The sequence below is a fragment of the Alexandromys fortis genome, unplaced genomic scaffold, assembly GCF_014885135.2.
Source record: "Alexandromys fortis isolate MF-2015 unplaced genomic scaffold, M_Fortis_MF-2015_v1.1 scaffold_10, whole genome shotgun sequence".
NCBI lineage: Eukaryota > Metazoa > Chordata > Mammalia > Rodentia > Cricetidae > Alexandromys > Alexandromys fortis.
In genome coordinates, this window is record NW_026067895.1 from 20,760,907 (window position 1) to 20,776,266 (window position 15,360).

The following is a 15,360-nucleotide window of genomic DNA, read 5'->3' on the forward strand; positions in this document are numbered from 1 at the left end:
TTGCTCTAAATTACTTTCGGAAAGTCAGGTTGTAAACAGCTTCTTTGAAAGGTAAACACAGTTCTTTCCAATCCTACACACAGTGGCACGAGCCGTGCCGCCTGAGTCGCAGGTAGTACACAAAGATAAAAGCTGTGAGCATCAGTACAGGTGTGGACATGATTGTGAGAGTGTGCCATACAGTTACATGGAAGTGTCATAAATCTTTAGAGCAGCAGCCACTGATGATTTTAGCAATTCCAAAATAAAAAATATGAACATGATTTTGGTTGTGAAGTACACTAGTAATGTTCTTAAAATGAATTTCCTTATTTTATTGTAAAAAGAAAATCATGTGGACATGAGAATAGCATATTCTTCATTTATATGTGGGTAGCTGTCCAAAAGCTGACATGATGTTTCCACTCTCTTCCTCAGCTCCTTGACTTGTTTATGGTTTGGGACTGGTCCACTTACCTCGCTGACTATGGACAGCCAGCCTCCAAGTACCTTCGTGTGAATCCTCACACGGCCCTTACACTTTTGGAGAAGTGAGTATGTTCCCAAAAGTTGTTTCTGTTTTTATTTTAGGTAGCATTTTACATAGGGTTTGATTGCATGATAAAGAACTAGAAATTTTCAAAACAAAAATATCTCAATGGAGTTTTTAAAAAGTCAGTACAGCCAGGTATGAGGTGTGTGCCGACCCTGAGGCGGGGGATCATGAGTTTGGGGGAGCTGAGGCTGTAGTGAGGATCGTGAGTGAAACATGGGGGGGAGGGGGGAGAAATTCAGTCCGTGTGATGATCAAAAGATGTCTCTTTCTTGCCTTTCAGAATTATTTTGATTATGTATGTGAGGAAAACATTCTTTCTTCCTAATGTATTTCAAACATCTCAGGCTCAGTTTGCTTTATACATATGTTACTGGAAGCCTGGACTATTTAGCACAGTTGTTCAGTGCTTTGTGCTAGGGCCTGAGTCCATTCCCTCGACTGGAGAGAAAATGGGGCTCCTTAAAATAAAATAAAATAAAATAGGGCCACGGAATGGAATGTTTGCCTCAGTAGTATCTAAGTCTTGGATTCTTTGAAGGTAGAGAAAGACATGATTTGAGAAAATGATATTGTAAAAAGTGGGACAGCAAACACAGTGCTCCTTTTCCTGCATTATGTGTCAAACCTTTTCTGCGCTCAGTCATAGCTTGTTTAAAATGTAACTATTAAAATGTACAGTTTTGTGTTAGTATTGTCTGTTTTCCCAAATTTCAAAGTATCTGTGGTTATTTTATTTGAAAGGATGTAAGAAACTATACACAATTTATATAAAGTGATTTTATAATGCCATGAAATGCTGAGGCAAAAACATTACATTTTAAAATGTCCCACTTCTGCCCTCACGTGGTCTTGCTGTGAATGTGTGCTACAGCCCATGCAGGGCATTCGAATAGATATTTGAAAACAACACGGTGTTTGACAGCTGTGTCTTAGATTTGTGTGTTAGTGCAAGACCATCATTTTCTGTCTCTGCCTGGTTCCTGTGTTCGGAAGTTTGATAGCACAGGTTTTCCTTTCAAGCACTGAGCTGGTGTTGGATAAGGCAGATCATGTTAAAAAAAAAAAAAAAAAGAAAAGAAAAGAGGAGAAAGAGAAAGAGAGAGAGAGAGAAGTCATCGGCAGCAGCTTTTCTTTTTCAGCATTTATGTCTGTATGTGTTTGTAGGATGAAGGACACCAGTAAGAAGAATAACATATTCGCCCAGTTCCGGAAGAATGACCGAGACAGGCAGAAGCTGATAGAGACGGTCGTGAGACAGCTCCGAGCCTTGGTGACTGGTATGTCCCAGCACGTGTAGACACACCAGGTCCACAGCCGAGTGCGTCTCTGTGGCCAGCACTGCTTGTGAGACAAGAATTTGTTTACAGAAGTAAAAACACAGTAGGGGAAATACACTGATGAGGGCTTAAACAAGTAATGGTGACAAACATCATTTGTATGGATTTTTAAATAATTGAATACTATTTTATATATAAAATGTAAGATTAATTTTTTTCAATTTCAGAGGAAAAGTCAAAAATGTAATATATAAATCCAATAAATTGTATATGAAACTGATTGCAAATATTAGAAAAACCCATGTCTCTGCTCGTTAAGTATTCTTTCTGTAAGCTTGAAAGAGCTCCTGTTTATGCCATTACAGTTTGGGCTGCAGCTGCTGCTGAGAAGGGGATACTTGGCTGTCATTGTTGGACTTTTAGCTCTTATTTTCACCTCAGTTTGACTCATGTGCCTAAAATTTTTTATTTCTGCCGATTCTGAGGAGGAAATACACAAATCTTGAAAGTTCCTGAAATCAAACACAGTTCACCAGGAACATAAACTTGGGTAGCTTAACCACTCGGAATATGAAGAAAGAGTTTGGGTTTTCCAAAGATGTTGTATTTCTTGCAGTTGACCCGTTTTTAAAGTTTTAGTTTGGTTTAGATGAAAAGAGCAGGCAGTTAAAGGGCTGTTTCCATCAGGTGTGGCTGTGCGAGTTAGTTAGAGAGCAGATCTCAAGGCCGTGGACCGTGGAAACTAACCAGACCGACTGAAGTCTGAAGCCTACAGCCAGTGTACACTTTCCTTTGGATAAAGCACAGTGGCACAGTGACAATGTAAACCTGATCTTTGTTTTCTTCCCAGTGTAATTATGCTGAACCCCCTCCCCTTTGCATTTTCAGGATTTATGCTTGTAGACACCCTGACTCTGTAAAATAAGTATGAAGAGTTATGCTTACATGTCTGGATTTTGTGATAAAACATTAAAAAGGTTGAGAGCGGTTGAAGATGCTATTTCAAATATTCAGAGTTTCTTATTTAAAATAGCCTCCTCCAGAAAAGGCCTGTTATTTCCTAATGATCAGATTGTGCATGACACAAAACAAAATAGATTTGTTCTCTTGATAAAAATACTCCAAGTATTTAACATTTTAAAATCATTACATGAAAATACGATAATACCTCAGACACAGTTCATTCTATACTTGAGTTAGATGTGGGGAGCAGGGCGCTCTGAAGATGTTGGAGTACCCTCACTCTCTGGGTACTTGGGAAGGCTCTGGCTTTGACCCAGGCATCTGGGGGTTTGGAAAGAGGAACCTCCATATCCCCTAGAGCAGACTCCCCCTTCCTTATAAGGGCTCCTCTGTACCCTTTCCAGAAAACTAGGTCACCTCCATACCTCTACACACATGCCCCCCCCCACATGCACACACACACACACACACACACACACACACACCACACACGCACGCACACACACACCACACACGCACACACGCACACGCACACCCAGATTGCATTGTTATCAGGCAGATAGACCTACAGGCATTGTAGCCTGGAGTGAGACACAAAGCTCAAGATGTTAGCTGGTGGGGAAGGGGCGGAGTCTGGCAGACTGTGGAGATGGGCAATGCAGTGAAAAAATGGGTTGGTTCTGAGACCAGAGCTGTGCCAGGATAATGGAAGACTTTGGGCACCCGCCCCTGTGAATTTTGGGGGCAGTGAAATTACCATCTCCTGAAGGCTCCCTAAAGTGACTGATTGAAGAACTTGGAGCAGAGGTCAGAGAACTGGGCCCCAGCTATCCCTCTGGAACGCTAGTGTCAAAACCCACATTCCCTGAAAGAGATCAAGCAAAGGGAAGCAAAACTCCAGGATTCTTGAGACTGGAAGGTGGGGGACCAGAGAAGAAGCAGATAGCTGGGGACAGGTGGGCCAAGAGCATGCCCTGGAGCATGCAGAGTGTCTACTTCATGTGGGTTTCTCACGCTGGCTATATTCTTGCACCAAGAGCAGGGAAGTTACAGTGCAAAACCGCAGGCCCCGCCCGAGGATGCTCCTGGGGCACGGCCCCCGCCCAGATGCCACTCCCTATTTGGCTCACGAGGTGAGCCCGCCACTGCCCACTGCTTCCAATCATTACTCCGAATGGGACACTTTAAATATGCGTAGGCGCGTCACATTGTGTGACCCAGGACCAGTCCGTAGGGAGGGAGGCAGTATCTATATAAAGTGTGGAGGGTAGGCAGAGAAGGGTTAACCGAGTGGAGGAGAGAAGGTGGTGGGCAGGGGTCTGCAGCCCCGGGTTGGCAGCGCGGTGAGTTGTTTCTCTCAGGCTCTCCCGCAGCTTCTGCACTAGGAGCGCAGATCCGAGAATGTAGGGGCATTCCGGAGGCAAACGGCCCACCATGAAGAGGCTGGCACTTTTTGACTGAAATAGGGAAAATGCCCTGGGCCTCCAGTCTTGAGGAAGGAGAATTCTCTTAAATGCCTCAGGGTCACTGCCGCCTTCCACTGACAGTCTTGTTTTAAGAGCGGAAGTCTTGTCTGAATTTATTAATCTCCGGCTTGGTCCCTAACCCCAGGACTTTTCTGAACGGGATAGGTGAGCTCTGCACAGTTATTGAGCCCTCTCTGCTCGCCATGTTTTCTTGGGGGTTGAACTGCTTATCCGTGCTGGGGGCTGGCGGCACCGCTCTCTTATGTGCCGGTCTGCTGCTTGTTCTGGCCCAACACCTCTGGACCCTCCGCTGGACTCTGAGCCGGGATCGGGCCTCCGCCTTGCCCCTACCCAAGGGCTCCATGGGCTGGCCATTCTTCGGTGAAACGCTGCACTGGTTGGTTCAGGTGAGCAGTTTTATCATTCAGCAATGCCCCCCTTTCTGCATCTCTCATCCGAAGGGCACTCTTGGTTCTCAGGGCACTTCATAAGAATTCCCTTGCCCAGGATTCTGATGAGTACTAAAACGCTTGCCATTGCCTAGCTATTCTGTTCCTTCTAAGAGACCCCATGTCCCCGATTTAAACCCTTCTGATAAATCGTGGGTGTAAACCAGGGACTTAGGGGGCGTTTGAGGGGCGTTTGAGGAACGTGGTACCTACAGTCTTGCAAGCACAGACCGAAAAGCGAGCCACATCTCAGCCTTGCGCTCTTGGGCACTCATTTCCAATCTAAGCCTCAATCTTATTTTACCAGTGGGCGTCTACTTTCCCGTAGTGTAGCTGAGAGGCCCATTTGGAATTTTGGCTTTTTTGTAATGTGACAGCCTGGGACAGGGGAGTTGTTAGGAAGAAGCAATTGGGATGTCCGGGACGGATCCTCAGCCCTGCTGGCACAGAGGCCCTTCAAGTTCCGCCTTGCTCGCAGGGCCCTCGTTTCCACAGTTCCCGCCGCGAGCGCTACGGGACAGTGTTTAAGACGCACCTTCTGGGCAGGCCAGTGATCCGCGTGAGCGGCGCGGAGAACGTGCGCACCATCTTGCTGGGCGAGCACCGCCTGGTGCGTAGCCAGTGGCCACAGAGCGCGCACATTCTGCTAGGTTCGAACACACTCCTCGGCGCGGTTGGCGAGCCCCATCGGCAACGGCGGAAGGTGAGGGGAAAACCAAAGGAATTAAGATCCGTGGTGCCTGGTTGCCTGCGGTGAGCCAGACCAGGGTCTCCGCTATAAAGGAACAGGTGGCCCCAGGCAAGTCTCGTTAGATTTCCGGGTTTTGAATTGTAAAGTAAGAGCAGGGCTACGAGTTCTTTATTCCAGATCTTCTGTAACAGGTGCTAACAGTTTTGGGGATTCAGATTTAAGAGGGTTCAGGGACGACTTTGTGGAACAGCTACCATTTGGAGCCTAGATTGGATGGGAGGGACTCTGTACATCAAAGTGGAGGAAACTAAGCCAGCAAGTTTAGGCCTGTGCGTCTCAGAAGAGGAAAAAGGGACTGGACTTTCCCTTCAGGCTGCGGAGTCGCGGAGCTCAAGAGGCCAGCCTGCCTTGCGCTCATCTGCGCTCCCTACAGGTCCTGGCGCGCGTGTTCAGCCGCCCGGCTCTGGAACAATTCGTGCCACGGCTGCAGGGGGCGCTGCGGCGAGAGGTGCGCTCCTGGTGCGCCGCCCGAGGACCGGTAGCTGTCTACGGGGCGGCCAAAGCGCTCACCTTCCGGATGGCCGCTCGCATCCTCTTGGGTCTGCAACTGGACGAAGCGCGATGCACCGAGCTGGCCCAGACCTTTGAGCAGCTGGTGGAGAACCTCTTCTCACTGCCTTTGGACGTGCCCTTCAGCGGCCTGCGCAAGGTAATGCTGTTCCAGACCTTTGCCCAGGGCTCCAGAGAGTCTCCCAAACCAGACGGGGTACCCTGGACCCAGGGCGTGGCCCAGCGTACGGTGGGGTGGTGGTTGGTGGAGATCAGGGCAGCATCTTTTCGGACACACTGTGACACGGGGCAGGCCCCAAGTCGTTTATGGGACGCCCCTGACTCACGCTTTCATGCCAGTGTATCCTTCTTGAGTTTGGGTCTAGTGGCAGGCATCCAGGCAGGCGGTCCATCCTTTCTCAAAGTGTCTAGAGTCTCTTTGGAAATCCTACGGAAGGTTGGCACTGCGGAACGCGCGGGAGCCGGAGGGCTGAGACAAGCCCGGCGCCGGGTCTGATCTAGGGGATGATCCCGGCCGGCGGCCCTGGGCCCGCTGGTTTCCGGACCAGAAAAGAAAGGCCTTTTCCGAGTGATGGGCGGGGCCCTAGAACTAAAGGAAGCTGGGTCTTGCCTTCACTCTCCCTCTGCCGTAGAGCGTCCAGTCACTTGAATAAAAATAATAATCTGAAAAGAATCTTGTTGCGTGCTGGTCACCCTTGCATACATTTTCTGGTTTAGTCCTTGCAACCCGCAAAGTGTTGTTCTCATTTTATTGGCAAGCAGGCCTCCTTGAAGTCACGAGACAAGCAAGAACACAGTCGCGATCTGAACAACATTCTTCTGGCTACAAAACTCAAGCGTTCGCTTTCAATGCTTCCCCAGCGGGATGTTTTGATTGGTCTTGCTTCCTGAACTCTGGAGAGTCATCCCTGACCCCTTTGTCCAAACCCCTGACAGCAGCTAACGTTTAGAACATACAGTAGTGTCCTCAGTGGAGTTTTCCAGGTGCCTCCTTTTCTTAGCACTGATGCTCACTGCCTTACCTGAGTTCAGGGAAGGGGAGTGGCTAAGTGCAGCTTGCCGGTTCTGTGCCAGGTATGGGCACTGCCGCTGTGTGAGGGTACAAGTGTTTGACCCCTCAGTGCTTTGTGTTCTGCCCTCGGGGGTGACATTAACTGCCTTGCCAGAGGAGGCTGGTGATAATTACCAAGACAGGGTAGTATTTGTAGACAGTGAATAAATCTATGACAATTTATTGAGCCATGCCTACCACGGGCTATGTGTGTAGCTAAGCTGAGACTAACACCAAAATCTAGGTGAATCGAGATAGCCAAGTCTGGCTCTTGAGTCTTCCCACCCCATCTACCCTCTCTCCCTGTACGTCAGGGCATCCGGGCCAGGGACCAGTTGTATCGGCACCTGGATGAGGCCATTGCTGGGAAGCTTCATGAGGAGCAGGCAGCAGAGCCGGGTGATGCCCTGCACCTGATCATTACCAGCGCCAGGGAGCTGGGCCGTGAGCTCTCTGTGCAGGAGTTGAAGGTAGGTAGGTGATGGGAGGCCACTCCTCCCTCTCCCCACTTTCCTTCCCCAGAGGTCCCAGTCATGTCCTGTTTAACACCACTTGGAGACACAGACACACTTCAGGGTGAAAGAGAAGGGCCTGGGTTCCAGTCATGACTCTGCCACATCTGCCAGCTGTGACACCTTGGACTATAGCCATTTTTCCAGCAGCACCAAAACCTAAGTCTGGCCTTACAGGTTCTGGATCTAGATAGCTCTCCTCTTGGCCCCTCCGAGACCCCCATCTCTTCCCGCCTCTGCTGTCTTCCTACCTATGAATCGTGCTTTTTCCCTCTGCACTCTGAGGCTCATGATCAAACTCTGCATCCTCGGAACTACATTCCCCCTTGCCAAATCAATACTTCTTTTTTTTTATTTGGCACCTGGCACCTCGACCTGCCCGTTTTGCCCCTGCTGCTGAGCCCCCGTAGAATTAGAATCCTTTCCCACATAGGCAGAGCATGCGTAGTGGGTGACTGGAGGCCCTGCTTCAGAAGGCAAGAAGCAGTGGGATAGAGGGTCAGCGACGTTCAGAAATGTGAAGACTTCAGTTCCCCGTGAGTTACTCTCCCGTGCTCTGAGCCTCAGTTTCCTCCACGCTTCTTCAGCTAGACACTAGAAAACGGGAGCCCAGCTTTAGTTCTTGCACTGAGAAGGGAATGCTCTCCATTCTTCTTGAGGGGTGTGAAGTTCGAAGGCACCAAATGCTCCAGGGGAAAGTGTTCTACAGACGTTGAGCCCTGGGGAGCTGAGTACCTGAGACAGTCCTGGCCTATGAAGGGAAGTAGCACAGACGGAAGTGGGTAGTTCATGCCAACTAGGAGTAACAAGACCCTGGAGAAGGGGCCCATTGGCTAAGCTGGGCAGAGAGGATGTCTGGGCTCTGCGGTCTCCGTCTCAGCCTCATTTTGTCCAAGGTAGGACCAGCGGTTGGTCTCCAGCCAGGTCGTATTTCAGTCCACAAAGATTATCATGTACGTGTTCAGTGCCAGATTTTGGGCTGGGGTGCAGAATGGGTGCCATCTGTTTCAGGGTCTAGGCTGAGTGGGTGGGTAACGCTCACCTTGTGGTCTCAGAGAAACGCATGCACAACAAGCCCTGGTGCTGCGCTGAAGAAAGGTACTTAGGCAGGTGGTGGCGCCTGCGACTGCCCTTCAGCAAAGCAGGACAGAAAAGGTAAGCAAGAAGGTAAAGCCCCTCCGGAGCTTTGGAGCTGGTGCCGGACTACAGGTGCCTCTGTTTGAAGCATCACGGGTTGGGGGCGGTGAGGGAACAGAGAGAGAACGGGGTGGGGTGGGGGTGGGGGATCAAGCCACAGACTCCCTGCTGGAACTTCTAGCTCTAGGGACCTGGAGCCTGCCCAGAACCTCAGTTTTCAACCTCTCCTAAAATGAGAGCAGCAATTGCTCCCCGTGGGGTGAGGTGAGAGTCTAACAAGTTACTATGTCTAAAGCACTGAAAATACTGCACAGAATAACATCCCTGTATCGCTTCTGAGAGCTCGTCCAAAGCGGGCGTGTGCAGATGATCGGCTTTGCCTATTGCTCAACAGGACTTTTCCAAGTGATAGACCTGAGTTTTGACCGATTTCAGAGCCCTGAGCATAGCCGCCCGGGGCAGGGCATCAAGGCGCTAGTCTGAGCACAAGAGATCAATTTGGACTCATTTCACAGTGGGTTCAGAACCGCCCGGCTGTCTTGCAGGAGTCGGCTGTGGAGCTCCTCTTCGCGGCCTTCTTCACCACGGCCAGCGCAAGCACGTCGCTCATCCTGCTGCTTCTGCAGCACCCGGCGGCCATCGCCAAGATCCAGCAGGAGCTGTCAGCGCAGGGGCTGGGGCACGCGTGCGGCTGTGCACCCCAGGCCACAGGGCCCAGACTGGACTGCAACTGTGAGCCGGACCTTAGCCTGGCGGCGCTGGGCCGTCTGCGCTACGTCGACTGCGTGGTCAAGGAGGTGCTTCGCCTCCTACCGCCGGTGTCCGGGGGCTACCGCACTGCGCTGCGAACCTTTGAGTTGGACGTAAGTGCGCCGCGCCGCGGGCCTCTGGATGCTTGCAGCGACGCTGGGCTGGGAGAAGGGCAGGGAGATTAGCGCAGAGATCTCTTTCCCTTAGCAGGGCCTCAGTTTTCCCTCCTGTAGCTGTAAAATGGGCGGAGCCCTATTCTATTCCCCCGGACTTTCCTTCCTCCAACCCCAGTAGAGAGATGCAAAGCCTGGTGCCTGAAGGACTGGCGAAGTTAGAAATGTTATATATAGTATACAGAAGTAGGAATACTTATATAAAGTATACTTCAGCTTTTGTTAGCGATCCAGCTAGAACGGAATTTTAGAACGCTGACATTTTTACCTGAGCACCTCCCTCGCAGCCAGTGTGTGTAGCTGGGAAGCAAAGAACTATTTCTCTAGTTTCCCCACGAGACTAAAGAACCAGCCACTGTTACCTGTCCAGGACTCGCGCTTAGGCAATATATCTGCCTTAATACAAAGAACAAAATCTTAATGGTTTCATCAGGCTGCCCTTGACTGGACAAGGTTAAGAACTAGGCCTGACTGCATCTTAGAACAATGGGGACAGTTCTCCCTTTATTGGGGGTCTCAGTTTAGCTTCTGGGAGGGCATTTTTTTTTCCCAGCTCCGATACTCCTGGGAATGTTTGATGAACTGACAGCTTTGAGGATTGGGGAGTTCACACTGTAGAGGATCTCTGCCTGAATGGCTTTGCTGCAGTATTGGGGGGCACTGAAAAAGGAGGGGTTCCATGCAGAGAGGAGGTACCAAGACCAAGGAGTGAAGCTAGGAGATCTCTAGGGTTGGGTGATCCCAGCCAAAGGGCTGGAACAAGGAGAGAGTGCCACAGCGGTGGGGTGGGGTGGGGTGGGGGAGCTGCCAGCCAAGGGCTGGTGCTCAGAAGTGTCTGGTGTGTTTAAACTTGATCCTGCTGTGCTTGTGTGCCCAGTGAACAGAGGGCAGCAGAGGACCAGGCAGTTTCCAGGGCTGTAGGTGGAGCACAGGGGCAGGTCCTCCTCCTCCTCCTCCTCCTCCTCCTCCTCCTCCTCCTCCTCCTCCTCCTCCTCCTCCTCCGTTGTACAGACGGGAAACAGGAAACAGAACTGGAGAGGAAAGAACTTTCTTTGGGTGATTCCAGTGTGTTCTGTCTCACTAGTGAGAACCTGAATAGTAATGACCTTCCACAGCCTTCAGAAAACTGCCATCTTTGGAGGGACAGTTAACATTGTCGTTCAGGGATTGGGAGACCAGGAAAAAACCCAAAGGGCTGGGAATGTCGGTCAATGTTCCTAGTGTGGATGAGGCTCTGAGTTGACAATACCTAGCAGGTGGCCAGAGAGGGTCAGGATGGATGGGAGGGTGGAGTGGACAAAGGGATGTGCATCTTCTAAAGTGTGAAGCAAGGTCGCGTTATTGTGTCGGTTGTGTCGGTCGAGGTGAAGTGGAAAGGTGGGGAAGTCTTCAGTTAAATGCAGGGAAGAGTTTTCTAATTCAGCTGTCCCAGGGGAGCGACGGTTCCCTGCTTCAGCCCAGGCAACTGGTAGCTACAGTCTTACAGTGTAAATCTCCTGTGTCAGAAGAAAACAGAGAAAGACAACAAACTCATAATATTCAAATTCATGGGCACTGATGTGTGTCAGTCTCCTTTTGGAATTTTCTCAACACCGTGGATATTTTTTATTCTTACTTTCTCAACTAAGCACAAGCATTCCAAGATCTTACAGCTCATTAGGAAGGCATAGAAACCGCAAAGCAGATATTTTGCCTTCAGGGTTAGTTCATCACAGGCCCCTGGAGGTTTACTTGGCACGTCTGGGGAACAGAGGTGGGGTGGGGGTTGGCTCTGGCGATTTCCCGGTGCCTAGCGATCAAGTCGGGTCCCCTCACTTCTCAGGGCTACCAGATCCCCAAAGGTTGGAGCGTGATGTATAGCATCCGAGACACGCACGAGACAGCTGCTGTGTACCGTAGCCCGCCCGAGGGCTTCGATCCGGAGCGCTTTGGCGTGGAGGGTAAGGACGCGCCCGGCTCCTGCGGCCGCTTCCACTACATCCCGTTTGGCGGCGGCGCGCGCAGCTGCCTGGGCAAAGAGTTAGCGCAAGCGGTGCTGCAGTTGCTCGCCGTGGAACTGGTGCGTACGGCGCGCTGGGAGCTGGCTACACCTGCCTTTCCGGTCATGCAGACGGTGCCCATCGTGCACCCAGTGGACGGGCTGCGACTATTTTTTCACCCTCTCACGACTTGTGCGGGGGATGGGTTGCACCTCTAATTCGCTGCTCCTCTAGCCTTAGCTTGCCCCGTGGCTGCCGCGCACACCCAGCGCTGGCCATCTTCAGCGCCCTAGGGCCTCATCGCACGCACATTTAAGTAGTCTTGGGTTTAACAAAAGCTCACCAGACAATTCTGTGCTAGATTGGAATGAGTATTAGACTGAGTCACGCCCCTACCCACCCACCCCCACCCTGCATTGGAGAAGCCCTGGGCTTGGGGAAGGAGAGCAGCGAGGCTAGCGCGGGAAGCGTGCTTCACACCGTAGATGCTTCCAGGATCTCAAGGAGCCAGCGGTGGAGAGAACCTATCTCCACTACAGGAAACCTGGCTTCACCTTCCTGTGACAAGTTTGGCAAGAAACTTGGGGCCCTGGCGGCGGCAGCGGCAGTGGTGATGGTTGGGTGTTGGTATCAAACCAGAGGAGAATTTACAATTTAATTTTAAGTTAGCAGAGATACCAGGGTATCCCTGACACTCTCAGCAATTGCCCTCAGGCTTCTAGAGCCTTGGCAGAAATTAAGTACCGTAGATGCTTCCAGGGCTCCAACTGGCTCAACATCAGCAGATTCTGTTGGAGACGTCTGAAGAGAAAAATTCCTATTTCAAGATTACAGGAGAGGCTATGTTCTCTGCAGGTGTCTCTAAGTCTGGTGTATGTGAGGTTGAGACATAATCCCTTCATTGAGATAAACAAGAGATTTGAGATATTTGTACTGAAACAGGAAGGCCAAGAAAAAACATTTCCTGCCAGTGGTTGAGTAAGGAGGCTGGGGTGGCGAGGGGTGCCGGGTGTGTGTGGTACAGAGCCTTAACTGAAGGACCGACCCATTGTAGCCTATACCCGGAGGGTCTGGAAGCTTGGCAGCCCCAGCCCATGCTTCCCTCTGGGCCACGGATCTGGATTCTGGGTTTTAGATTATCTCTGCAACCTCGGCTTGCAGAGTTGCTCTGCTGCTGCTTCTCTCTCCTCACTATTACCAAGGAGAAACTGCGAATCAAAGAACCTGGGGCCTCTTATCACCGAGGAGCCACTGTGGTCCTGCACCCCCTCTTCCATCACTCAGCCCTCCCTCCGCCCTCCCTCTGAGCCCGTGCCACCTGTGGAACTCAGCCCTTGCGCTTTTCACAGCCTGCCTGTCCTTTCCAGTTCAGAGATTTCCACCGCCATTTAAATCAAAACCACTATCATCCTACCATCATTCCCAAACGCCTCCCTCAACCTGCCACCCACATTCCCACACTCCTGGGCAAGAGGACTTAACTGATGAGCCAGGGAGCCTGCAACCTGGCCCAGGCTGCCTCTGTAATGAATCAGGAGGAAATTGGTGGCCTCCCGACCTTATGCTTAACGTGGATCCTGGGGCCTGAAGTCAAGGGGGACATAAGTAGGTACTTGAAGGTGAGCAGCTGTTGGGATTCACACCACCATACCCCCTATACAGGCTAGTCAATCACCCGCAGCTGCTCAGAGTAAAGGCCAGGGCCTGAGCTCTACTGGCACCAGGGGGAGCAAAGGCATTACGGTGCAGGCCTACAACCTTGGGCATCTAAGAAACCTGCGTCTGGATGAGGAGGCCAAAAGACCCTGCTTCAAAGCTGATTCTGATTTGGGGAGAAAAAAAAAACAGGGGAGGTGCCTTTCAGAAGCCTGTGGACAAACTGGTTCAAAGAGACTGGTTGACTCGCTTTGGGGTACCGAACCGATGATAAACACAGGGAAGTGGCTCCAGTTTTTCTGTTTCCCTTCATTTTCATCATACTATCGAGGGACACGTAGGTTCCTAGCTTAGCAACTGCACGTTCGTAGGGAAAGACCAGATGTAGTTCTTGCCCCTTGGACTTCCGATGTTTACAGAAAGAGGCAGACAATAAATAAACCAGCAAAACAAAACAAGAATGCTCAGTGGTGTGAAATAGAGAGAAATCACCACCACCACCAAACCCCCAAACAAAACAGGCCTTTAACTCAGAGTGAATCTAAATGCTGACAGTTGGGCAAAGAACCTAGTCTGAGGTGACGTAGGCGTTTGTCCACTTTGGCCTCAGTCCCCAAGCAGCATTGGGGACCAGAGACCAGAGGGGAAGCTAAATGGGGCTGAAGGGAGAGTCCAGGAGGAGTGTGTGCTGGTCATTTGATTCCTGCACCAGTTTCCTGTAGCAAAAGCAAAACAACAGAAACGAGGGCCACCACAAACCTGATCCCACAGCTCCCAACCCTTAGCAAAATGGTGAACATTTGGTTTCTCAGAGAACCAACCTCCCCTTCCCCACCCACCACCATCCAATAAAGTCTGGGGTAGTTCCTAGATCAAAGTTCCTGTTGGGCTGGTAATTTATTGATGCCCTCTCCCCCTTGAAGAAGTTTTTAAACGATCTTGCATTCTAACATTTAGTGTTTCCCTGCCAGGCGCCCCGCGTATCTTGATGACCAGTTAAATTTTTTTTCAATTTATTTTTTTAAGTACTAGGTTTTTACCCTGTAGCCATTTTCAGCGCGCGCGAGCGGGGCTCCTCTTTTGACCTAGCGTGCGCTGAACTTGGTGGGGTGGCCCGGCAGAGTTCACTGGGATGTCACGGTCCGGCCTGCAGGGGTCACAGGCGGGTCAGGCTAAAGGATTGGGAACGGGCCCCAGGTCACGCCCCCGCTGGCCGATTTTTGCACACCGGCCCGGAGGCGCTCTCCAGAAAGGGGCGGGCGGAGATTTCTGAGAATTACCTCCAGCACAGTCTGTCCGCGTTCCTGCCAGTGCAGAAGCTGGGACGCAGTCCTTACAATAACCAAATCATTACAAGATATGACAGCGGCAGCGCCCGCCTCTCGAGAGTCTCTGAAACACTGAACAGAGTTATGAGGAGCCACTGAATCTCCGAAATACAACCCGTAGGCATTCTGGCTTAGAGAGTCGCTAGGTTTGTACAGGTCCTCACGACGTTTGCGGGTATTTTGTGACTCCCCCCGGGGGCGGGGGCGGGGTCGGAGGTGGGTCTCATTTGGGGACCACCACTGGCAGGCCACATATTGAACAGCTTTAGTTTTTCATCTTCAATGGACTCTTCCCAAGGGGTGCGGGTGTGCTTTTGCTAGATCCCGTGTTCAGGTCTAAACAAATACGCGTCATTCTGTTTGTTTTCCACGCCGCTGGTAAGTTCAGTGCCCAAACCAAGGCAGTGTATGGCACTGGCTGAAGCGATGCGGCTGGCAGGAGATCACGGGAAGCCCAGAGTGTGTGTGCGTGGGTCCCACAGCTCAGTATTGGCTGCAGGAACTGAGACTTGCTCCCCAATACCGATTCCTTTTAAGTTCCCTATGGCTGGTGGCAGAAGCATAGGGTCAAATAGCCATCTTACCAGGGTCTCTGGCTTTTCTTTGGGTGGGATCTGGGAGACTGGAGAAAGGTTCTGAAGTCTTGAAGCCCGACCGGTCTATAAATGTAGCCTAAACGAGCCATTTGGAAGCAGAAGCCCTCTTTGTGACCTCACAGCTGCCTTGAGGTGTAGACAGAGTGGAAACAGTGGAAATGATAGCCTTCTTCCTAAGGAAGGGACGCAGACAGGAGGAAGCCTGCTAGCTCGCCCAAGAGTCAGGC

At 51.0% G+C, this 15,360-nt stretch overlaps 2 protein-coding genes across 2 annotated transcripts in view; both read left to right on the forward strand.

The window, feature by feature from the left end:
• The window catches only part of Exoc6 (exocyst complex component 6), a 139,374-nt gene extending 136,555 nt beyond the window's left edge, over positions 1–2,819 (forward strand). Inside the window, exons 21-22 of the mRNA XM_050158041.1 lie at positions 418–530; positions 1,700–2,819. Of these exons, the coding sequence (XP_050013998.1) occupies positions 418–530; positions 1,700–1,832 (246 nt within the window). The 3' untranslated portion in view covers positions 1,833–2,819. The remainder of the gene's footprint in view (positions 1–417; positions 531–1,699) is intronic.
• Positions 2,820–3,270: 451 nt separating this feature from the next.
• On the forward strand, positions 3,271–11,789 carry Cyp26c1 (cytochrome P450 family 26 subfamily C member 1). The gene is made up of 6 exons (XM_050158081.1): positions 3,271–4,648; positions 5,169–5,393; positions 5,815–6,090; positions 7,317–7,472; positions 9,197–9,514; positions 11,397–11,789. Exons 1-6 carry the CDS (start codon positions 4,445–4,447, stop codon positions 11,769–11,771), a joined length of 1,554 nt encoding a protein of 517 aa, XP_050014038.1. The 5' UTR covers positions 3,271–4,444; the 3' UTR covers positions 11,772–11,789.
• Positions 11,790–15,360: the final 3,571 nt, after the last annotated feature.

Bases quoted from the DNA above. Each gene is read 5' to 3' on its own strand.
- Cyp26c1 (XM_050158081.1), top strand. From the start codon at position 4,445: ATGTTTTCTTGGGGGTTGAACTGCTTATCCGTGCTGGGGGCTGGCGGC. The intron at 4,649-5,168 runs GTGAGCAGTTTT...CCTTGCTCGCAG, and splicing joins CGCTGCACTGGTTGGTTCAG to GGCCCTCGTTTCCACAGTTC. The intron at 9,515-11,396 runs GTAAGTGCGCCG...CTCACTTCTCAG, and splicing joins TGCGAACCTTTGAGTTGGAC to GGCTACCAGATCCCCAAAGG.